Raw genomic sequence first — 24,026 nt, 5'->3', positions numbered from 1 at the left:
TACAAAAATCAATTAAAATTTAATTTTTAAGGCTAAAAGCTAGACAGTCCAAAAAAGCAAAAGAACTTGGGTACATCTTTCCCTCGGACCTGATCGGTTTCATATGCAGGTCATTTGCAGATTCACTGCACCTACTCTATGGACCTCCAACCAGCAAGAAGAGAAAAAGCTCAATCCCCATTACATCCAGCTTCTACATTTTGTATAGATACACAGGCCAACAAGATGAATATACTTTCTCTATACCTATGTACATATCAGTATAAATATATAGAGATATATATTAACTCTTCTCCTGAACTGTAAGAATCACACAACTGTTGTATTCTGCACAAACAAAAATTAAAGAGGATAAAAATCAATGTCTCTTTAATACGCACTTTCAAGTAAAACGGTAACAGCTGGGACCAGGCAGTCAGTTCAGAGGAAGAGGATGGTCACAGCCCCGCAGAGGCGTTTTATCATTTCAAAATGATTAAGGGTTTCAAACACAAAGCAAACTACCCCTCCCCGGACACAAATGATGGAGCTTCCTCAATATTAGGGGTGCTCAGCACCCTGGATCCTATGGTCATGGGTTCGTCGTCATCTTTCTGAACTGGCAGGAAAATTCAGGTCACATATTCCTTGTCCAAAAAGCGGTCAATGATTCAGCAGGAGATAATAAAGCAACACACAATTTAACAGAAGTTTTATTCATCTGACTATGAACACTGTGATGGAGACCAGCAAAAGGGGGGAGGGAGGGGGAACGGGACTGTTATAGCCATACCTGGCCAATACTGGTTTCACTCTACTATGATCTACTGAAAACATTTGCAACTTTTTATGGCACATCCAGTGGGTAACACCTATTGCCTTTTTTAAATATTGAGGAGGAATAACTCATTCATTTGAATAAGCCTTCTAGGTTGTTACATGGGACGCTAAAGTAACTGAGCCCTATCACAGCTCTCCCAGGGAGGAGGAAATAAAACATACATCCATATTAACTCCTAGATACAATCATCTAAGAAATATGGAAAAGCAGGGGAATTTCTTTCACTAGGACTATCTGATTGCATAAAAATAAATTATTAATATAATAGCTATTCGATCAGAAGTATTAGCACAAACATTTTTAGAGTGTCCTGTTTTAAGCTGCTAGCTGAATTAATTTCCTTTATTTAAACTTTCATTCAGCCCCTAAGGAAATATTAGTGTTTCCAGAAGTTTCTCTTTCTGAAAATTAATCAGGGCTCCTGTGCCAACAGCCTTATCAAAAATCTCTGGAGTCATTTCCATACTGTTGCATGAGCGGGATTATAGCATAACCACCTTAAAATCAAACCAGCTAAAGTAAACCAACTCCAGCAAAGGAACAAACCTCGTTATCAGCATTTGAGGTTTCAGTTTTCTGTACAGAGCACAGAGTGCCGTAATCTACAGGAAAACACAGCCATTCTAAACATTAATACCTTACTGCAATCCAGGGCCTCCCAACTCTCACCAGCTCTAGTAACCAAAATGTGAATGAACCTGGTTCTTGAAACATACCTATGCAACTATCTAAGGTGTACAAACTGATTTACAGAAAACATGAATTGACGGAAGGGCCCAAGAACAGGTCTCTATGTAAATGCTTCCAATTTCATAATATATTCATAAGGAGGGAATGCTCTGCTGGCCGTTTGTGCTAATGTGGGATAATTTAGGAAGTTATTAAAAACTCACTTTTTTGCCCTTTTGAAGATGGCAAGTAGTAGCAGCTATTGTTTTTGAGAGACTTCTTGGGGGGGGGGGGGGGGGGAATAACAGTGCAATTGTTGTTTGTATGTTTGTGATTATTATTATTGTGTATGTTCTTTTTTGTTACCCACTTGATTTTTAAAAAATGCGTACCCCCACTTAAACCTATCAATCCTCATGCACTCACTTTAGTACAGTCCCTACCTAAAGCTGCTTCGGTCCTCAGAGTGAGGTCCTTTCTCTATGGGGTGAAAGGGGCCTGAATAGCCTTCTCTGGTGTGTTAATTCTCAAGCCTTCCATCTGGAAATGACCTTGTATAATTTGGTGTGTTAAGTGTACAATTAGCACTGAAAACAAAAAGGCTTGGTGAAGTTTCACGAACTTACGAGCGGTTCCTATCTGCCTGTTTATACTACCTACTAAACTGCCACATCTTATGCTCTCTGGTCACCTCTCTTCTTTACCCTATCACAAAGCTACTTTTGTGTCCATCTCATCATCCTCCTTAGCTTTCTTCCCTTTGGATTCAGGGCTATCTTTTGCCCTTGAGTTTCTTGATGTATTAAAAAAATTTTTTTTTTAAAATTTATTTGTTACATTTGTACCCTACATTTTCCCACCTATTTGCAGGCTCAATGTGGCTTACATAGTACCGTAAAGGCGTTTGCCAAGTACTGTAGAGAACAAATACAAGATTATATTGTGGTCGAATAAGGTCGGTGTGTTTCAGGCACCATGAGGGTCGAAGGGAGGGAAGGTTGTATATTGTCCAGTACGATCATTGGTTTTGCTGTGTTGCCGGGTGTGGGGATTTACGTTGGATCGGTAGGGTAAGCCTTTTTGAACAGGTTGGTTTTTAGTGATTTCCTGAAGTTTAGGTGGCCATGGATTGTATTCACAGCTTTTGGGAGTGCGTTCCATAGTTGTGCGCTTATACAGGAGAAGGTAGTACAGCTCAGCTCTTCTACTCTCTACAATGGCCAGGTCCTGAGATGTATCAGGCACCATTCACAGCCTCTAGTACGTCTCAGGACATGGCCTCAGGATGAGAGACGGAGAAGTGTGTCATGCTCATCACATAATTCTGATTAGATTTATGGTCCACGATTGCAGTATAACCAGGAGCAGCTCTGGTGCAAGGCCTTCATTCCAAGGACTGACACTACAATGACTGGATTTCAGTTGAAAGGGGATATAAAATATGGGAGAAATTCAAAATTGTTGGGAATAGCCTCATGGTACCAGATCTCAGCCTGCTTCTGGCTAAGCTGGAAAACACCAGGCCAAAAAATACCCTCTCCTGGACCTTACTGAAGCCCGCTATACATTTGAACGTTTCCCATCAGATCTCCCCTTCGTTTTTTCTCTCATTGTGCGAGTGCATTTCTACCTCTGGCTTATAGCACAGGCCGTACACTAGTCTGGTGACCTTTGCTTCCATCTTAACAAGACCATCTGTAGATGTTGCTTTGCTGGGCACTATACAGGTCTTTATCTACTGCCATTTGCTATGTTACAGAGTCAAAATGGATCTCAGAGCGACCTGCACAAAGAGAATATTCATGTCTTCCTTTAAACTAGTGCTGCCTCATTACACACCCAATATTTCTCGACTGCTGTTTTCAGACTGGCTACTTTGAGGTCACCAGAGTTGGCTGCTCTTGAGTCTTTTTATTTTACTCTTTGGAGACTGATAATTCTTCCCCTCCAAAAGACTACCTTTGAATTTTTGTATTTTAAATGCATGAATTTGCATGCATCTTTATAAATCAAAGCATAGTTAAAAATCGAGAAAATATTAACAAGTTTAAGAAGTCATCTTCCATTTTATCTGACTTCTTTAGTACATCTACTATTACAAATCTTCACATTATCCATAATTGGACGCACTCTCTTGTAGCCCCTTCCAAAGGCATTTAAGACGGTGTAGAGGAAGGAGCTTATCACTGACCCTTTGCTGGACATCACTAGAAACATTCATCACAACCGAAAACAATGACCAAGACTCAGAGAACGATGCGATTCAGCAAACTTCTGTCACTCTATGGAACCCTAGTGAAAGTCACAGAAGCAATATCAACTCACTGTATTACTCTGCACATCTCTTCAAATAATTAATATCAAGTTTGCTTGTTTGTGAAAGCACGTTGCATAGGATTCTGTAAATGTCCTGGTTCAAGGTTAGTGTACTGTCCTTTCCTTCAGCAATGCGCCTATTACTCTACAAAACCATTACTGATGCCAAAGTACCAGGCTTATAGTTCTCCACATCTGCTCTGTTTTCCTTATGGAAAGAACTATGTCTGCTCTCGCCAGTCTCTCAGAACCTCCCTTCTTTTTCAGGAAGAGAGCTATGCAAGGGGCAGTCCATACTTTTTCTCCTTCTGTAGCCTAGGACATAATCCGATCAAGGCCCTTTGCCCTATTTGCTTTAATTAGTGATGGTTTTCTTTAATAAGCTGGCCGACACACAATCCTCCAAGCAAATATATGTTCCTGGACTCATGCTTAAAAATCACCCTTTTAAGATTTTGTTCCTTAGATTGATTAATTTTCTCTGAGCTGAAGAGGATTATTTATCTGACTGAAATGATGCAATTTATGAGACTCTCCTGCTATTTCCACAGGTAAAAAAAGACACTTAAGTGAGCTTCTATGTCTGGAAAAAAGAATGTAGGGAGTTCGCTGAAGTAGGCAGCCAGGAAAAGAGAAGACAAGTCCAACACATTCAACAGTCAAACTGTTACACATGAACTATAAGACTCTATAATACCATGAAGACAGAGGCCCAAGTTAATTCAGGACACAAACCATGGCTCAAATGCAATATTCTTCAAGTGAAACAGCTTCTTCCCCAACTCATTTTTTACCACCTTTTTTTTTGTATTAAAATAAACAAAACAAAACATCCCATGGATGCACGGAAACTAAAACAGATGATGTCCATCATAATGGTCCTTAGTTATAAGCTCTGTTTCCACTGATGCCTCATGTTAGGGTTTAGGGTGAAAAACTGGGTTTTGGTTGTAACCACATTTCTTCAGTGTGGGCCTCAAAAACGTTACCTGAAAAAAGAAAAAAAAAAAAAAAAAGTCAAACCTTCTAGTGGATAAGATCAGAAATCGATGACTAGTGAAAAATAAAAATCACCCTAAATCTACCAAGATTTTGCTGATCAAATTATATGAAAGATTAAATTAAAAAGAAAAATCCACAACACAAAAAAGGATTGCCACTTGATGCCTAATGCCAGTAAACTATTTTCACGCATGCAACTGCCTGCAATAAGTGAATTTCCAGCCAACTACTACTACTACTATTTAGCATTTCTATAGCGCTACAAGGCGTACGCAGCGCTGCACAAACATAGAAGAAAGACAGTCCCTGCTCAAAGAGCTTACAATCTAATAGACAACTAAAACTACCCATAATCATCAGATAAAGAGAACCATTTTGAGGGAACCCCCTAGTTGCCTAGATACAGATGGCCTAGCCTTCAGCCTATGTTTTATTGTTTCAGTGGCGTAGCTATGTTGGGCCTCAGGGGCCTGCCCCCTCCCCCAATTTCTTGTGGGTCCCTGAATTTGCTGGTGGGGGTCCCCAACCCCTGCCAGCTGAAGTATTGTCCAGCGTCGGTCTCCGGCGCCGCCACGTTGCTTGCCCTGGTCCGTCTTCCCTTCACGTCCGCCACGCTCCTTTTAGTGAAACTGAGCATGCTGGGCTGCTGGCATTTGAAGAGTTACAGCACTGAACAGCCCTATGGCAGTATTCTTAAGAGTTTTCAGAGCTAGTCTGGACAAAGTTCCTTAATACCTACAAAAAGTACCTTTCTGAGTTTAATGTAGTCATTACTGGCTTTTGCTATTGCAAGGTGTGGCTCTAGAATGTGTGTCCCGATTACTTCAGCTCTCTCTAAGAGATCTTCCCATTTTAAAGATCTGCCTTTCTGCGTGTTTCCCAGCTAAGGCTATTCAGAGTCAATAGGTTTTGGCCAGCTCGCTTTTATTCCAGGCATCTAAAATTTGGAATATATTGCCACTTGAATCTCTCTTCCATTGGCAATTAAACACTTTTTCTTTTTAGTTGGGAAACATTTGGCTATTCAAGTTAGAAATTAAATAACAAACTATGTATTTATACACATTGTAAAAATTGTTTTTAATTACTGTGCAATTTCCCATCCTTGTGCTGGTCTCTTCTTTACGAGATCCACCTTGAATCCAGTGGGGTGTGCACAGAATATATGTTTAAAGATGTTTTATGGGTTATTTAGGATTTGCTATACCACCTTAACTAACTTACAGATCTTGACGGTTTACAATCTAAAATCACATATTCCAAATAAGAAAGGAACTAGAGTATGGATAGGAAAGAGCATATCATTCATTCAAGAACAATCAAAACATACTTCTCTCCTCTCCGACAGCTCTAGAGCAGCCGTAAAATTTCTTCGTTCAATTATGGTGCTCTGGAGCTGTGCATCCCCCAGAATACACAATAAGCTCATTAGAATACTAATGAGCTCAATGTAATACATTTGCATGGGGTTCTCGGTGGCTGCTAATGGCACACGTTACAGCCACAGAAAACTCCTTTGTGCATTATTACCTACATAAACATTTGCTTTAGACTGGGTAGCAATGAAGAAGGGGGCTTGGGTATTTGCTCAGTCATATGAAACTACATTGTTAACTTGGAGTATCGTGTTCAGTTTTGGAGGTCACATCTTGCCTAAGACGCAAAAAAATGAAGCAGTTCAGAGAAAATCGATAAAAATGGTTTGAGGCTTGCGCCACATGACATATGAGAGACTTGATGACCTGAAGATGTGCATTCTACAGAAAAAGAGGGGTGGGGTGATACGATACAGACATTCCACTATTTGAAAGGTATTAATAACAAACCTTTTTCAGACGATGGAAGGTGACAGAACTAGAGGACATGAATTTAAATTGCAGGAGGGACTCACTCAGGAATAACATCAGGAAGTACTTTTTCATGGAGAAGGTGGTAAATGTCTGGAATGCCCTCCAGGAGGAGGTGGTGGAGATAAAAACAGCAACAGAATTCAAAAATGTGTGGGATAAACCATGTACTTATTTTGGGGATGTTGATTGGGGTTGAGGTGGTGGGTGGGGGGTTGTGAGGTGAAGGGGTTTCTAAAATATCAAAAATGTTGTGAATTATCTGTTATTCTTGAACAGTCTCTTTCTGCTTTACTGTATGGTGATATTTATGGTTTGGTTGTGCTGTGTTTATCCCATGCATTTTTTTTTATTTAAATGAGGTTTTATTAAACGGTCAAAATAAACAGCAAAGAAACCCTGCATGGAAGACATAGAATCAAACAAGCTTAGATGGCAACACCAGTTTCCGAGAAGCAAAGCCAGTGCTGGAGAGACATCTATGGTCTGTGCTCTGATTATGGCTGGTCAGATTCAGCTTCAATAGCTGTAGAACAAGGCTAGTGCCGTGTAGACTCCTATGGTCTGTGCCTAATCGTGGCTGGAGAGAATTGGATGGGATGGAGTGGGGCTTCAATCCTGACAGCAGCTGTAGAGTGCATCAATAGTATGAACAGGGTAACCCAAGCCTCTCTCTAGAGCTCATTTTAATACCCCTCATTTACAGGACATCTGATCAATACTACACAATCATTCCTCTACACATAAAAGTCTTAAAAAAAAAAAAAATTAACCGAACAAGTGTGTTTTCCTCCTGTCCTACTGAACTTATGCTGTTCCTGTCTTTGTTAGCAGTTATTTTATTGTTACACAACACGCGGTATATCAAACTGAATAAACCTGAAACTTGACTCAGTATTGCTTCTCTAGCTGAAGTCACCCTCAACCTTCCTTTCACTAATAACTCAGCCTGCATAGCAAGTTTAGCTGGTAGCAGGACTTCAGCTGACTTTTAGGTTATCACATTTGAAAGTATTTCACTTTCAGAACTCAAAATAAATTTATTTATTTATTGCATTTGTATCCCACATTTTCCCACTTCTTTGCAGGCTCAATGTGGCTTACAATACATAATGAATAGTGGAAACATTTAAGAAAATATATGTTTAGCATACAGAAGGATCTTGATAACATGATAATGATAAGACATATTAGTAGTTTAATAAGCATAAATTCTAAGGCAGTTCTGGATATTTGTATAAATCCCTAATACATTTACTTTAGCAGAAAAGAACAAAGTTGGCACATCTCCATCGGCTGGTCTCTTACACTTATAAATCTTTAAACTCTAAACCTTTTCCAAGGCCAGGCTACCTGGAAAATTCTGCAGATACTAAGAGTGCATTCAGGATTATACATAAATACAAAACAAACATACCTGTACCTGTATGCAAGACAGAAACATCCGTTTTCTCCTCAGACTCAGCTGTCCCTGATGAGAAATGTGAAAGTAAAGCACACTGTAAACATTATTATGTTACATCGTAAATCATTTCACGTTGCCCATTATTTAATAGTGGTTCTGAATACAGGATCAGATCTTTTCCTGGAATAAGATTTCACTGCATTTAAGAAGGGCCAACGGAGGGGCTGGATTCAATTCTTGGATCAGAACACCTCAAGCCAGTCAGAAGGATGCCCTAGAGGCAGCATGAAGGGATGGAGGCAGGGAGACCAGTCACTATATACAATAGTGACACCTAGTGGCCAAAATTAGGGCTATGATTGCAGGGCTCCATGATGTCCCAAGTCTGTCATAGCAATAACTGAATTGAGTTAGGGAGCAAAATCTCTGGGCCCACACCAGAAGAGGATAGTTATGACTTGAGTTGGAACCCAAGAGAGAAAAAATAAAGGAACGGTTAGATCTTGAGTTTGAGCTAACATACGTTGTTTCATGACTGGCCATCACATGTGGTAAGTGAAACATGGCAAATGTACATGCTTTGTTCAGTCAATTTGACTGGGGAGGTGGCCTATAAATCTTAATAAATGAAAGCAGAGTTCAGTAATTATCTGTCAAAGGGACACAAGATTCTCTGCAGGTCATGATATCTATCATCCAGATTAAGAATTACTAATACATCAACAAATGTGAGGTTTAAAAACCAGAAGGGTCCCTTCAGGGGAGTGGCGGGGAGCAAACATTTTCTACTTAAAACACGAAAGGGAAAGTAAGGCTGCCAGTTTTTAGACTTACAAATAAACCCGGATTCTGTACTGGGATTTCTGGTATAGTCATGTAATAATCAGGAAATATCTTGCTCCTTCAATGATCTAGCATTTTAGGCCCTAATTACAAGACAACCTTTCACTGTTTCAGCTTAGTGTTGTTTTTTTTTTTTTTTTTTTTACCAGAGAAAGAACTCCAAGACAGTCATGAAAATTCAAGTGTCACCTTTTTGGTTGTGGGGGGATCCTACCTAACCACTTTACCCCAATGATCTCTGGTCAGGAGATGAGACCGCTACAGATTCCTATATAGAACCTATATGTTAACAGAATCCCCTGCCCTCAGTTTCACATGGGAAAAAGCACAGACCATCATCTAATAAAGAATAAGAGACTGCAGATTAGAAGCAAATATGCAGACAGAAATGAAATGGAATAGCAAACCCAAGAAAGCAGACTCTGAGCAGTAGAACAGAAATGTATTTCCTCCTAAACAGAACAACATGTAAGTAATTAGGGCTATACCACATTTTTGTGTTCGATTCAATTTGGCCCCGAATAGTGCCCCAAATACATTATTCGTATTCAACCAAATAGCGGTTTAAATTCAAGTGCGAATAATCCAGGACTCCGCTGTGCTAAATCCTACTGAAATTAACACTTTGGGCCCTGTTTCTAGCGCACACTGTTAGACACACCCACCATATATTCCTATGGATGTCTCTAGCATTACTGCGCTCTAATTTTAAGCATGCGCTAAAATCGCCAGCGCACCTATAGCACGGCTTAGTAAACAGGGCCCTTGACCTCTGATTTCATGTTGCTTCTTTTATTTGTTACATTAAAGCTCAATGGCCATTATTCATATTCGGTATTTGTATTTAGCTGAATAGTAAAATATGCCAGTCGGTACAGCTGAACAAGTAATGCACATTTTCAAAGCTGACATTTTGCATTCTCTAAATACTGAAAATAAATAGTGTACACCCTTGTCTGATCATTCTATTTTTCCGCTTGGGTTTATCTTACCCATTTCCTCTTGGTTTTGCTTAAATCCTTTTCCGGGATTTCATTTTCATTTTGTGTTTCTTCATTCTCCCTGTCTTTTTCTCTTCCTCCCCTATATCTCCAACATTGATCTTTCATTTTCATCTTTTTTTCTGTATTTCTCTTACCTCTTTTTAATCTACTTTTAGCTAGATTTTATTCCTCCATCTCCCCTATTCAGCTCCGTCTCCCCTAACTTCCTACGCTTACCTCTAGTCCTCCCACTTCTGCCCTTACTCATCCCTCTTCAGCCTCATCTACCTCAGCTTTTCAACCCTTCACCAATCCCCCATTCCTTCTGTCGCTCATCTCTGCTCCATCTATAGACCCTTTCTTATGTCTTAACCTCTTATCCATGCTATTCCTCTTCACTTCCTAATTTCTACCCTCTCGCACCTCCTTCAAAGACCTATCCCCCTTCCTTTGTCTTTTACAATCTTCATAGCCCTCTGCCTCTTTCTCCCCTTTCCCCAGCATCCATTACCATGCCTCTCTCCATCCTTAGCATCCATTCCCTCACCTCTCCACCATACATCTTCCTCCAATATTCATTTACCCTGCCTTTCCTCCTTTCCCTGGTATCCACCCCTTTGGTTCCTCCATCTCCACTTCTGCTGGTTATACCCTTGCTTTGCACCCCCAGGCCACAGTATCTTTCCTAATTTTTCTATCCCGCTCCCTCAGCATCAACCCATTCTCTGACACCTGCCAGCATTTTCCCCTTTCTCCCAGCCCCAGGATTTTCCAGTCAACCCTCTCAATCTAACATCTCCATTGTCTCCCTATTCCCTTCTCCTCCATGTCTAGCATCTTCCCTCTTCTCCTCGCAAATGGTCTGGCATCTTTGCTCTCTGCCCTCCATCCAGCATCTCCCTCTCTTGCTTTTCAGCACCTCTTCCTCTCAATCCTCCCGTCCTCCTGCAACTCCTTACTGTTGCTGTATCGGTGCTGAAAAGAAAATAAGCAAATGGCATGGAGCCTTGTGCTTAAGTGTTCTGAAGGTCCTGCCCCTATGGCAGCAGCAAAGTAAATCAGAGTAGGTGCTACTTGCCGCAATAAGGAGCCACAGGAGAGGGCGATGCTGGACCACATAGAGATAGGAGGAAGGAAGCACTCTAAACTGAAGAACGGGGAGGGGGAAGCACCCCTCCTCCACCTCTAAAGTATACCCATGATTATATTTCTTGCAAAGTTTCTACAGCTTGCGACAGTGGGATTGACCAAGAATTTGTGAATTAGTCTGGTAGTTTGGATCTTACTCTTACCATTGTTTTAAGGGGTCCTCTCAGTACCATATAGCCATCAGGGCAAATCGTTTGGTATCTCTGGGTGTGAAATTAGATAAGGTTAATACTCTGAAGGATTATCTTTTGATGAAAGATGTTCCTTGCTGTGCCCATAAAGTTACTGTTTTCAGATGTGTGTAGAGCTGCTCAGGTTTGCAGAAAGTTTTTTTTTTTTTTTAACAACTTAAACCTCAAGTCTTGGCTTTAAAGACAACTTTTTATCTGCTGTTTTTGGCTTTAGGGACAACTTTTTATCTGCTATTTCCATGCAAATACCAGGTAATTTACAGATGAGCAAGATGTGCTTTTTGTGAGCCAACTGATTTGGAATTTTGTTAGGCAAGTAGGTGTATTTGAGTTCACAGCTTGCAGTTTCCTTTTATTTTGTACTAGTTTAACATTAGATTACGTGTTTGGAGTTGTGTAACTATTTTGACAAATTTTTCTTACAGCTCATATTAAATAACTATTTCACTCTTCACCGTAATGGGGCTATATACAACATTGTAAGTTTCCTGTGTGATTCGTCCAATAGTTACTTGCCTTTCTTCTTATATTTAAGTTACGTCAAATATAAAAATTAAAAAAGAGAAAGTATTATGGCACAAGTGGAGATGCTTTGCTGAAAGATAAAGGTAGTTTTCATGGTGTCTAGGATCCTTTAAGATGGGGAGGGGGGGGGGGGACTTTGCAGTCGTCAGCTGGATGAGGAAAATTAGAAAAATCAAAAGAGCAGCACACAAAACCTGAAGGGAAACATTGCAAGAACAATCAACCTATGTGTAGAGAATGCCATGTGAACAAAGTATGTTCCCATCTCTGCAAACTCTAACCCCATCCACGCAAGTAACAGACCCCCCCCCCCCCTAAAAAAAAAAAAAAGCTATGGATGGGGCATATAATTGTTTTGAACTAGAAGGATATTAATTTTTTTCATCAAGATGAAGCACAAGATCTGAATAAAATTTTGAAACAGAAAAAAAATCTCTCTGTGGGATTCCTCCCTCTTCCCCCCAAAAAGCTTGAAACAGCCATTGTGGGTGTGCAGATGCAGAAGTACTTCGAGAGTTTTTTCATTAGTTCTAGTTTGAAGAACAGCAAATGAAATTTTCGTGGAAAAGCAATCCCTTTAGTCTTTGTGAACGATCTTTCTACCAGAAGGTTGGTTTATTTATTTGTCGTGAGGAGTACATCTTAATTCTTTATATTCTACACATTGTAGAATACGAACACTGGGAACCAGGTGTACAAAACCAGGCAACCCCCTCCTCCCAGACGCCAAATGGGAAAAAGTCCTTAGCACCCTACATCTACCCAGATGAAGTGACAGTAGTAAACGAGTATACGTGCCCTGGATGATCTGTGAATATGCCTTCACTGAAACAAGAGAGATGGAAATGTCTCACCATGGAATGTCAGAGGCCAAGTGAGCACAAAGTTGTGCTTGAGGTCAGGGGAGTGTTTATGGAGCCTCTCTCTTGCTCACCATTCCTGCTGGATGGTCTCTGGGGAAAGGGAGTATTCCTGGGGGCAATGGAGGGTTAAGTAACTTGCCCAGAGTCACAAGGAGCTGCAGTGGGAATCAAATCCAGCTCCCCAGGATCAAAGTCTGCTGCACTAACCACTAGGCTACTCTCCACTCCATCACTTATAGCAGTGATTTCGATTTCTAGAGACATTTCTTGTTTGTTTAATTAAGGGAAGAATTTATTTACATGGGCTACCATTAAGATGTGCTATTTTACTGTTAATCCCAGTTATTAATAACTGGGTCTCATTGTATAAAATGGGATCTGTGTTAATATAACCCATCTTAACAGTAGATCTTGTTGATAATTATGCCCCTTAGTGTGAAGAGTTTCAAGCTCCTAAAACAAAGTCGGGCTTGGCACAAGCTTGGGTGGAATACCACGCACGTTGTCACATGCCTCATATACATTATCTCCCTATGCTTCCTTATGCTTTTGGTAGTCTTTCAATGCTCATACATGAGGTCGTGTGGCCATGACGGGTAAGACAGACCCTTTCCAGTACAAGGAATCTAAGTTGTCTGCAACCTAAGATAGCCTGCGGCCGGGGCATTGACAATAAGACACCTGGGAGCCTGAATGTCTCCAATTTGTGAAGCCCTTACTCTCGAAGGCCTTCAAGGGGGGAGATGTAGAAAATGATCTATGAACCATCCTAGATGAGCCATGGTTCAGGCCTGGAGAGCTAAAGAAAAGATCTAGGCCTCAATGACTTCTGTTTGACATCTACATGACTCAAGGACTCATGATCTGTTGAGACACTCTTGTGGGTAAGCAAATGAGGAATGGGCGAACTGGACAAACTGGTTTAGTAACGTAAAGGGAAACAGACGGCTGAATTGGGGAACAGAGTAGTTCCCTAAGAGGGATGACAAGGTCTTCCAAGAAAAGGTTGGCCTCTTCCAAGAAATGATAACCAGATTATCATATAAACTACCCAGCTTATTTATCATAAGATCTGCCTACAAGCTATTGCATAAATCAAACATTATATAAGTGATTGTATGTATTATGTGCTTTGGAGATTCAGTACAGCAAACACTGATGTGTAGTAGTCTGTTTTCCCATGAGAAACTATCAATTGTATTCTGTAGTTGGTAAGTAAAATAAAATTGCTTTTCTAATACGTGGCCTTGGGTCTTTCTATCATTCCGGATTGTGGGTGGCTGGTACATATTAATCTTGGGGTGGTAGAAGGGACCCTAAAAACAACGTATCTTAGCAGTATTACACAGCTCTCTTTTCTCATAAAACCTTTACTTCTCTTTAATGGCTCTACTTTCTTTTTTATCTCATTTTCAATTTTATTGAACAATAAAATCTAAGCAATAATGTTGAATTAAATAAGAAAACTTGCTGTTTTTTCCTTAAATATGTGTATTTTGAGACTGTGTAACACAGTCTATTAGGCATCCACTGTCCAATTACTTGGATTACACATATTTAAGAAATATATTTTTGACTCTTAATCTGCTTGCTTTGATTATAATAGAAGGAAATCTGGAAAGAACACTCTGTTTCTGTATGTTCTTGCAGTGCTGCCAGAGAATGACTTGCTGTATGGTATTCATTACATCATCAAAGGGGATTATCTATGATGTAATGCGGAATGCTGCATGCCTGTGTATCCCCACTATCATGTTTTCCATCGAAAGATGAAAAGAACATGACACTCGTGATGGCATCAAAATTATGTAAGTGTATAATGTATCATTTTTTACAAAGGACATCAAGATGGAAATTATACTGCATGCTGAGATATTTAGCACACAAAGATACTACTTTGAGTTAGTTACGTCTTCTGTGTCAGTTCCAGTGAACAATCCCCTTACGGGGCTAAAACAGTGGAATACATGCCTGGATTATGCTGGCAGCTTTATAGTATACTAGTAAAACATGCCCGTTTCTGGAGGAAATGAAACAGGCGCTAGCAAGGTTTTCCTCTCGAACCCCCCCCCTCCCTACCCACCCCTTCGGTGTTTTGAACCCACTCACCGCCATTGCTCCGCACCTCATCAACGCACGCCACCTTCATCCACTGACGCCATTGCTCCGCCCTCGACGTCATCACGTTTGACGCGAGGGCGGGGCCCAGCCACAGTGTTTTCAGTGGCTTCACCACCACGAACCCTTCGAACCCGAAGGAAGTGCCCGCAGGAACTGACAGTGACGTCAGTGTCCTCAGAACGTTGAGGGTGAGTTTTATTATATAGGACGGGGTACCTGCACAATGTGAACGGAATGAAGTTTGCTGTTTCCTATCCTCCCTAGTATTTTTTCCCAACCTACAAGAATGAGAAATCTAGTGAAAAGGGAACCATTTCTCACAGACCTGGATGTGGAAAAGCAGGAAAAAGTGAAAGCCTCAAGCACCATTTTTGCTACCTCTACCATAAAATGCAACTATAAAGTTCAGAGTGACTGCACACTGCAGTTGTGTAGATCTAGGAACAGCGCAGGAATTGTTTTTGACTGTATACCAGCACTACATGGCTGTTTTTACCCCTACTTGATTGAAAATGAAGCCAGACACTATCATTCTTGAGCTGAGATGCATTTTACCATATCGTTGTACTCACCTGAACCTCTTTTCAACCTTCTTCTAGCAAGTTTTATTTGATCCTGAAGAATCTGTACCCAGTCTCGGGGGCCAGGAATTTTATCGACATGGTTGGCAGTGCAGTATTTTTCTGTGAACACTAAAGGAAGGAAAATTCAAAGTGACATTAGCAATGAATGCATAGCAGCACTAGGATCCTAACCAACTTCACAAGACCGTAAGCGTTGACATACTGGGACAGACTGAAGGTCCATCAAGCCCAGTATCCTGTTTCCAACAGTGGACAATCCAGGTTACAAATCCCTGGCAAGATCCCAAAACAGTAAAACAGATTTTATGCTACCTATCCTGAAATAAACAGCGCATTTTCCCAAGTCTAACTTAATAATGCTTAATGTAGGCTTGATATACTGCCTTTCTTAAAAGAAAACCAAAGCAGTGTACAATACTAGCACAACAGAATGAAAGAAACGCCAATAATGGCTTATGGACTTTTTGGAAATTAGCCAAACCTTTTTTTAACCCTGCTAAGCTAACTGCTTCTATCACATTCTCTAGCAACGAATTCCAGAGTTTAATTACACATTAAGTGAAGAAATATTTTCTCCGATTTGTTTTAAATTTACTACTTTGTAGCTTCATTGTGTGTCTCCTAGTCCTAGTATTTTTGGAAAGAGTAAACAAGAGATTCACTTCTTCCCTCAGCTGTCTCTTCTTCAAGCTGAAGTGCTCTAGCCGCTTTAGCCTTTCCTCATAAGGAAGTCGTTCTACCCCCCTTATCACTTTCATTGCTCTTCTCTGTACCTTTTCTAATTCTGCTTTATCTTTTTTGAGATGCGGTGACCAAAATTGCACACAGTATTTGTGGTGCAATCGCACCGTAGCGAATGCTACATACCTGTAGAAGGTATTCTCCGAGGACAGCAGGCTGATTGTTCTCACTGATGGGTGACGTCCTCGGCAGCCCCTCCAATCGGAATCTTCCTAGCAAAGTCCTTTGCTAGTCCTCGCGCGCCCGCGCGCACCGCGCATGCGCGGCCGTCTTCCCGCCCGAAACCGGCTCGAGCCGGCCAGTCCAGTATGTAGCAAGACAATACACTTCAAGGGAAGACACAACTCCAAAGGGGAGGCGGGCGGGTTTGTGAGAACAATCAGCCTGCTGTCCTCGGAGAATACCTTCTACAGGTATGTAGCATTCGCTTTCTCCGAGGACAAGCAGGCTGCTTGTTCTCACTGATGGGGTATCCCTAGCCCCCAGGCTCACTCAAAACAACAACCAAGGTCAATTGGGCCTCGCAACGGCGAGGACATAACTGAGATTGACCTAAAAAATTTACCAACTAACTGAGAGTGCAGCCTGGAACAGAACAAACAGGGCCCTCGGGGGGTGGAGTTGGATCCTAAAGCCCAAACAGGTTCTGAAGAACTGACTGCCCGAACCGACTGTCGCGTCGGGTATCCAGCTGCAGGCAGTAATGAGATGTGAATGTGTGGACAGATGACCACGTCGCAGCTTTGCAAATTTCCTCCATGGTGGCTGACTTCAAGTGGGCTACCGACGCAGCCATGGCTCTAACATTATGAGCCGTGACATGACCCTCAAGAGCCAGCCCAGCCTGGGCGTAAGTGAAGGAAATGCAATCTGCTAGCCAATTGGATATGGTGCGTTTCCCTACAGCCACTCCCCTCTTGTTGGGATCAAAAGAAACAAACAATTGGGCGGACTGTCTGTGGGGCTGTGTCCGCTCCAGATAGAAGGCCAATGCTCTCTTGCAGTCCAATGTGTGCAGCTGACGTTCAGCAGGGCAGGAATGAGGACGGGGAAAAAATGTTGGCAAGACAATTGACTGGTTCAGATGGAACTCCGACACAACCTTCGGCAGAAACTTAGGGTGAGTGCGGAGGACTACTCTGTTATGATGAAATTTGGTGTAAGGGGCCTGGGCTACCAGGGCCTGAAGCTCACTGACTCTACGAGCTGAAGTAACTGCCACCAAGAAAATGACCTTCCAGGTCAAGTACTTCAGATGGCAGGAATTCAGTGGCTCAAAAGGAGGTTTCATCAGCTGGGTGAGAACGACATTGAGATCCCATGACACTGTAGGAGGCTTGACAGGGGGCTTTGACAAAAGCAAACCTCTCATGAAGCGAACAACTAAAGGCTGTCCTGAGATCGGCTTACCTTCCACACGGTAATGGTATGCACTGATTGCACTAAGGTGAACCCTTACAGAGTTGGTCTTGAGACCAGACTCAGACAAGTGCAGAAGGTATTCAAGCAGGGTCTGTGCAGGACAAGAGCGAGGATCTAGGGCCTTGCTGTCACACCAGACGGCAAACCTCCTCCATTGAAAGAAGTAACTCCTCTTAGTGGAATCTTTCCTGGAAGCAAGCAAGATGCGGGAGACACCCTCTGACAGACCCAAAGAGGCAAAGTCTACGCCCTCAACATCCAGGCCGTGAGAGCCAGAGACTGGAGGTTGGGATGCAGAAGCGCCCCTTCGTCCTGTGTGATGAGGGTCGGGAAACACTCCAATCTCCACGGTTCTTCGGAGGACAACTCCAGAAGAAGGGGGAACCAGATCTGACGCGGCCAAAAGGGAGCAATCAGAATCATGGTGCCTCGGTCTTGCTTGAGTTTCAACAAAGTCTTCCCCACCAGAGGTATGGGAGGATAAGCATACAGCAGACCCTCCCCCCAGTCCAGGAGGAAGGCATCCGATGCCAGCCTGCCGTGGGCCTGAAGCCTGGAACAGAACTGAGGGACTTTGTGGTTCACTCGAGATGCGAAGAGATCCACCAGGGGGGTGCCCCACGCCTGGAAGATCTGTCGCACTACTTTGGAACTGAGCGACCATTCGTGAGGTTGCATGATCCTGCTCAATCTGTCGGCCAGACTGTTGTTTACGCCTGCCAGGTATGTGGCTTGGAGCACCATGCCGAGACGGCGAGCCCAGAGCCACATGCTGACGGCTTCCTGACACAGGGGGCGAGATCCGGTGCCCCCCTGCTTGTTGACATAGTACATGGCAACCTGGTTGTCTGTCTGAATTTGGATAATTTGGTGGGACAGCCGATCTCTGAAAGCCTTCAGAGCGTTCCAGATCGCTCGTAACTCCAGAAGATTGATCTGCAGATCGCGTTCCTGGAGGGACCAGCTTCCTTGGGTGTGAAGCCCATCGACATGAGCTCCCCATCCCAGGAGAGACGCATCCGTGGTCAGCACTTTTTGTGGCTGAGGAATTTGGAAAGGACGTCCCAGAGTCAAATTGGACCAGATTGTCCACCAATACAGGGATTCGAGAAAACTCGTGGACAGGTGGATCACGTCTTCTAGACCCCCAGCAGCCTGATACCACTGAGAGGCTAGGGTCCATTGAGCAGATCTCATGTGAAGACGGGCCATGGGAGTCACATGAACTGTGGAAGCCATGTGGCCCAGCAATCTCAACATCTGCCGAGCTGTGATCTGCTGGGACGCTCGCACCCGCGAGACGAGGGACAACAGGTTGTTGGCTCTCGCCTCTGGGAGATAGGCGCGAGCCGTCCGGGAATCCAGCAGAGCTCCTATGAATTCGAGTTTCTGCACTGGGAGAAGATGGGACTTTGGGTAATTTATCACAAACCCCAGTAGCTCCAGGAGGCGAATAGTCATCTGCATGGACTGCAGGGCTCCTGCCTCGGATGTGTTCTTCACCAGCCAATCGTCGAGATATGGGAACACATGCACCCCCAGCCTGCGAAGTGCCGCTGCTACCACAGCCAGGCACTTTGTGAACACCCTGGGCGCAGAGGCGAGCCCAAAGGGTAGCACACAGTACTGGAAGTGGCGTGTGCCCAGCTGAAATCGCAGATACTGTCTGTGAGCTGGCAGTATCGGGATGTGAGTGTAGGCATCCTTCAAGTCCAGAGAGCATAGCCAATCGTTTTGCTGAATCATGGGGAGGAGGGTGCCCAGGGAAAGCATCCTGAACTTTTCTTTTACGAGATAGTTGTTCAGGGCCCTTAGGTCTAGGATGGGACGCATCCCCCCTGTTTTCTTTTCCACAAGGAAGTACCTGGAATAGAATCCCAGCCCTTCCTGCCTGGATGGCACGGGCTCGACCGCATTGGCGCTGAGAAGGGCGGAGAGTTCCTCTGCAAGTACCTGCTTGTGCTGGAAGCTGTAAGACTGAGCTCCCGGTGGACAATTTGGAGGTTTTGAGGCCAAATTGAGGGTGTATCCTTGCCGGACTATTTGCAGAACCCACTGATCGGAGGTTATGAGAGGCCACCTTTGGTGAAAAGCTATCAACCTCCCCCCGACCGGCAGGTCGCCCGGCACTGACACTGGGATGTCGGCTATGCTCTGCTGGAGCCAGTCAAAAGCTCGCCCCTTGCTTTTGCTGGGGAGCCGCGGGGCCTTGCTGAGGCGCACGCTGCTGACGAGAGCGAGCGCGCTGGGGCTTAGCCTGGGCCGCAGGCTGTCGGGAAGGAGGATTGTACCTACGCTTACCAGAAGCATAGGGACCAGTCTTCCTTCCTCCGAAAAATCTTCTACCTGTAGAGGTAGATGCTGAAGGCTGCCGGCGGGAGAACTTGTCGAATGCGGTGTCCCGCTGGTGGAGAGACTCTACCACCTGCTCGACTTTTTCCCCAAAAATGTTGTCCGCACGGCAAGGCGAGTCCGCAATCCGCTGCTGGAGTCTATTCTCCAGGTCGGCGGCACGCAGCCATGAGAGCCTGCGCATCACCACACCTTGAGCAGCGGCCCTGGACGCAACATCAAAAGTGTCATAAACTCCTCTGGCCAGGAATTTTCTGCACGCCTTCAGCTGCCTGACCACCTCCTGAAAAGGCTTGGCTTGCTCAGGGGGAAGAGCATCAACCAAGCCCGCCAACTGCCGCACATTGTTCCGCATGTGTATGCTCGTGTAGAGCTGGTAAGACTGGATCTTGGCCACGAGCATAGAAGAATGGTAGGCCTTCCTCCCAAAGGAGTCTAAGGTTCTAGGGTCTTTGCCCGGGGGCGCCGAAGCATGCTCCCTAGAACTCTTAGCCTTCTTTAGGGCCAAATCCACAACTCCAGAGTCATGAGGCAACTGAGTGCGCATCAGCTCTGGGTCCCCATGGATCCGGTACTGGGACTCGATCTTCTTGGGAATGTGGGGATTACTTAATGGCTTGGTCCAGTTCGCAAGCAATGTCTTTTTCAGGACATGGTGCAAGGGAACAGTGGACGCTTCCTTAGGTGGAGAAGGATAGTCCAGGAGCTCAAACATTTCAGCCCTGGGCTCGTCCTCCACAACCACCGGGAAGGGGATGGCCGTAGACATCTCCCGGACAAAGGAAGCAAAAGACAGACTCTCGGGAGGAGAAAGCTGCCTTTCAGGAGAGGGAGTGGGATCAGAAGGAAGACCCTCAGACTCCTCGTCAGAGAAATATCTGGGATCTTCTTCTTCTTCCCACGAGGCCTCACCCTCGGTGTCAGACACAAGTTCACGGACCTGCGTCTGCAACCGCGCCCGGCTCGACTCCGTGGAGCCACGTCCACGATGGGGGCGTCGAGAGGTAGACTCCCTCGCCCGCATCGGCGAAGCTCCCTCCGCCGACGTAGTCGGGGAGCCCTCCTGGGAGGTGGCCGCAGTCGGCACCGTCGGGGACCTCACCCCGGGCGATGGGCCAGCCGGCGCCATGCTCGACGGTACCGGAGGCGCAAGCACCGCCGGTACCGGAGGGGTAGGGCGCAACAGCTCTCCCAGAATCTCTGGGAGAACGGCCCGGAGGCTCTCGTTCAGAGCGGCTGCAGAGAAAGGCATGGAGGTCGATGCAGGCGTCGACGTCAGAACCTGTTCCGGGCGTGGAGGCTGTTCCGGGCTGTCCAGAGTGGAGCGCATCGACACCTCTTGAACAGAGGGTGAGCGGTCCTCTCGGTGCCGATGCCTGCTGGGTGCCGACTCCCTCGGCGACCCAGAGCTCTCGGTGCCGACGCGGGAAGGGGACCGGTGTCGATGCTTCTTCGACTTCTTCCGAAGCATGTCACCGGAGCTTCCCGGCACCGACGAGGAGGACGTAGAATCCATCCGTCGCTTCCTCGGGGCCGAGACCAAAGAGGGTCGATCTCGGGGGGGCTGTACCGCAGGAGCCCTCAGGGTAGGAGGAGACCCACCCGAGGGCTCACCGCCACCAGCAGGGGAAAGGACAGCCCTCACCTGCACTCCACTCGATGCACCACCGTCCGACGACATCAGGAGACGAGGTCCCGGTACCACCGACGTCGATGCAGCTATCCGATGTCTCGGTGCCGATGCAGAGGGCCGATGCCTCGATGCACTCGATGCACTGGCAGCCAAGGATGAAGGTCTGGACGCTGATGACGTCGATGCACACGATGACCCCGGTGCCGATGCCGACGAAGCGCCCGAGAACAAAACGTTCCACTGGGCCAATCTCGCTACTTGAGTCCGCCTTTGTAACAGGAAACACAGACTACAGTTCTGGGGACGGTGCTCGGCCCCCAGACACTGAAGACACGAAGAGTGCCTATCAGTGAGCGAGATTACCCGGGCGCACTGGGTGCACTTCTTGAAGCCGCTGGAAGGCTTCGATGTCATGGGCGGAAAAATTACGCCGGCGAAGTCAAAATCCGAAATGACGAATTTGGAGCACCAAAACTTTAAGGGAGAAAAAATCTCGACCGAGGCCGAAAAGAGGCCTACCCCGACGACGAAAGAAAACTTACCGGGGCAAAACTGGAAATACGGGAAGGGGAAAATGAAACCCAAGGGGGTTTTCGGAGCACTTCCCGACAGATATAGAAACTTTTCCGAAGAAAAACACGTCAATAAAACACGGACGCGCGAGGTCGACTCTCCGGGGCTCGACACGACAAAAAACACAGCCGTACCGAGTGCGGACGAAAGAAGACTGGCCGGCTCGAGCCGGTTTCGGGCGGGAAGACGGCCGCGCATGTGCGGTGCGCGCGGGCGCGCGAGGACTAGCAAAGGACTTTGCTAGGAAGATTCCGATTGGAGGGGCTGCCGAGGACGTCACCCATCAGTGAGAACAAGCAGCCTGCTTGTCCTCGGAGAAGGAACGATACAAAGGCATTATAACATTCTCAGTTTTGTTTTCCATTCCTTTCCTAATAATTCCTAACAATCTGTTTACTTTCTTAGCTGCCACTCCACACTGAACAGAGAGTTTCAATATATCAAGCAATGATGACACCTAGATCCTTTTCCAAGGCAGTAACTCTGCTTAGGTGTAGGTGGATTTTAAATATGTTAAATGAAAGCTCTTTTTCAACTGAGCTGTTTATGAAGATTCAACTTGACCCCTCTTCCATTTTTCACTTTTAACTCCGTTTCAAGTAGAGGACTGTGGTAGCCGTGTTAGTCCACTCTTAAGGTTATCAATAGAAATCAAACAAAATAAAACATGGAAAATAAAATAAGATGACACCTTTTTTATTGGACATAACTTAATACATTTCTTGATTAGCTTTCGAAGGTTGCCCTTCTTCCTCAGATCGGAAATAAGCAAATGTGCTAGCTGACAGTGTATATAAGTGAAAACATTCAAGCATTACTATGACAGTCTGACAGGGTGGGAGGATGGGGGTGGGTCGGAGGTATGCATGGGGACATCAAAGCATATCATTGATATTCTAACAAATTAGTTGAATGAGGTTCACTGAAGTAAAGTATCAATGAGTCTAACTGCTCAATCTATAAAAGCTTAGTTTAAAAACATTAAACATAAGTCAACTTCTGAACATACCCTTTATTGCGCCCACAATATTCTGATCCAGCCCTTTGCGGTTATCATTGAGCCCTCTTTTTCTCTTCCCATTGGGCAAGGAATTGGCCAAAGTCTTGTCGTCGAAAAACGCACACACCAGTTTTCTGAACAGCAGGCTTCCTGAGCGTGTGTAATTTGATAAAATAGAGTCCAGCTGAGATTTAGCCATAAACACACCAAATCCTTCAGCAAGTTGCACTTCTGGCTACCAAAAAAAACACACAAGCATGATCTTAGTGTTCCTTTCATAAAACACCCCACTGCATTAAGTCCCCACTTACAGCACTGCTAGATCCAGGCATAGAGCACGTGGGGAATGGACAGACTGCGATGCAATACTGTGATGATCACAGGAAACCTTTTTTAGACTCCCGCTACAAGCAGTTTGGGTAACTTCAGCTTTTACTGTGATCTTAGGGGTCCTTTCACTAAGTTGCAGTAGGTACTAGCACGTGATTACCACAGCTTAAGCGAAGTTACTTACCTGTAGCAGGTATTCTCCGAGGATGGAAGGCCAGGTATTCTCACATGTGGGCAACATTATCCGACGGAGCCCAGTGCAGACACTGGCTAGCACATAGATGTTTCAAGAAAATTCTAGCAGTGTTCCACCGCACCTGCCTTCCCGTCAGACATGCGAGTGCGGGTCCCTCAGTCAGGCAACACAGATAAAGGAATACAACTCCTAGAGGAAGTGGGGGGGGGGGGGGGTATGTGAGAATACCTGGCCTGCTGTCCTTGAACACCTGCTGTAGGTAACTTAGTTTTCTCTGAGGACAATCAGGCCTACTTGTATTCTCACATATAGAAATCCCTAGCTACCAGGCTCACCGAAAACAACAACAGAGTCTCAAAACATGGAGACCTTGAAATCAATTAACCTGAAACTATACACATACTAGTTGTGAAGGTGCAGCCTGGAACTAACAAAACTGGGCCTAGAAGGGTGGAGTTGGA

At 44.7% G+C, this 24,026-nt stretch overlaps 1 protein-coding gene across 4 annotated transcripts in view; it reads right to left on the bottom strand.

Annotated features, from left to right (window-relative positions):
* The window catches only part of BEND7 (BEN domain containing 7), an 88,270-nt gene that overhangs the window by 14,267 nt on the left and 49,977 nt on the right, over positions 1-24,026 (bottom strand). The window contains exons 6-9 of one of the 4 annotated variants that reach the window (XR_003943553.1): positions 23,049-23,274; positions 15,307-15,426; positions 8,072-8,125; positions 3,533-4,794 (exon numbers count right to left, since the gene is read on the bottom strand). Coding sequence is in view for 3 of the 4 variants with exons in the window: in XM_030216074.1 (XP_030071934.1) it covers positions 4,730-4,794; positions 8,072-8,125; positions 15,307-15,426; positions 23,049-23,274 (465 nt within the window). In the remaining variant the exon portion in view is untranslated. Of the gene's footprint in view, positions 1-3,397; positions 4,795-8,071; positions 8,126-15,306; positions 15,427-23,048; positions 23,275-24,026 lie in introns of those variants that run through there. The other 3 variants (XM_030216075.1, XM_030216074.1, XM_030216076.1) reach the window with 3 other exon arrangements.

The sequence above is a fragment of the Microcaecilia unicolor genome, chromosome 10, assembly GCF_901765095.1.
Source record: "Microcaecilia unicolor chromosome 10, aMicUni1.1, whole genome shotgun sequence".
NCBI lineage: Eukaryota > Metazoa > Chordata > Amphibia > Gymnophiona > Siphonopidae > Microcaecilia > Microcaecilia unicolor.
This window is presented reverse-complemented; position numbering and strand designations above follow the sequence as displayed.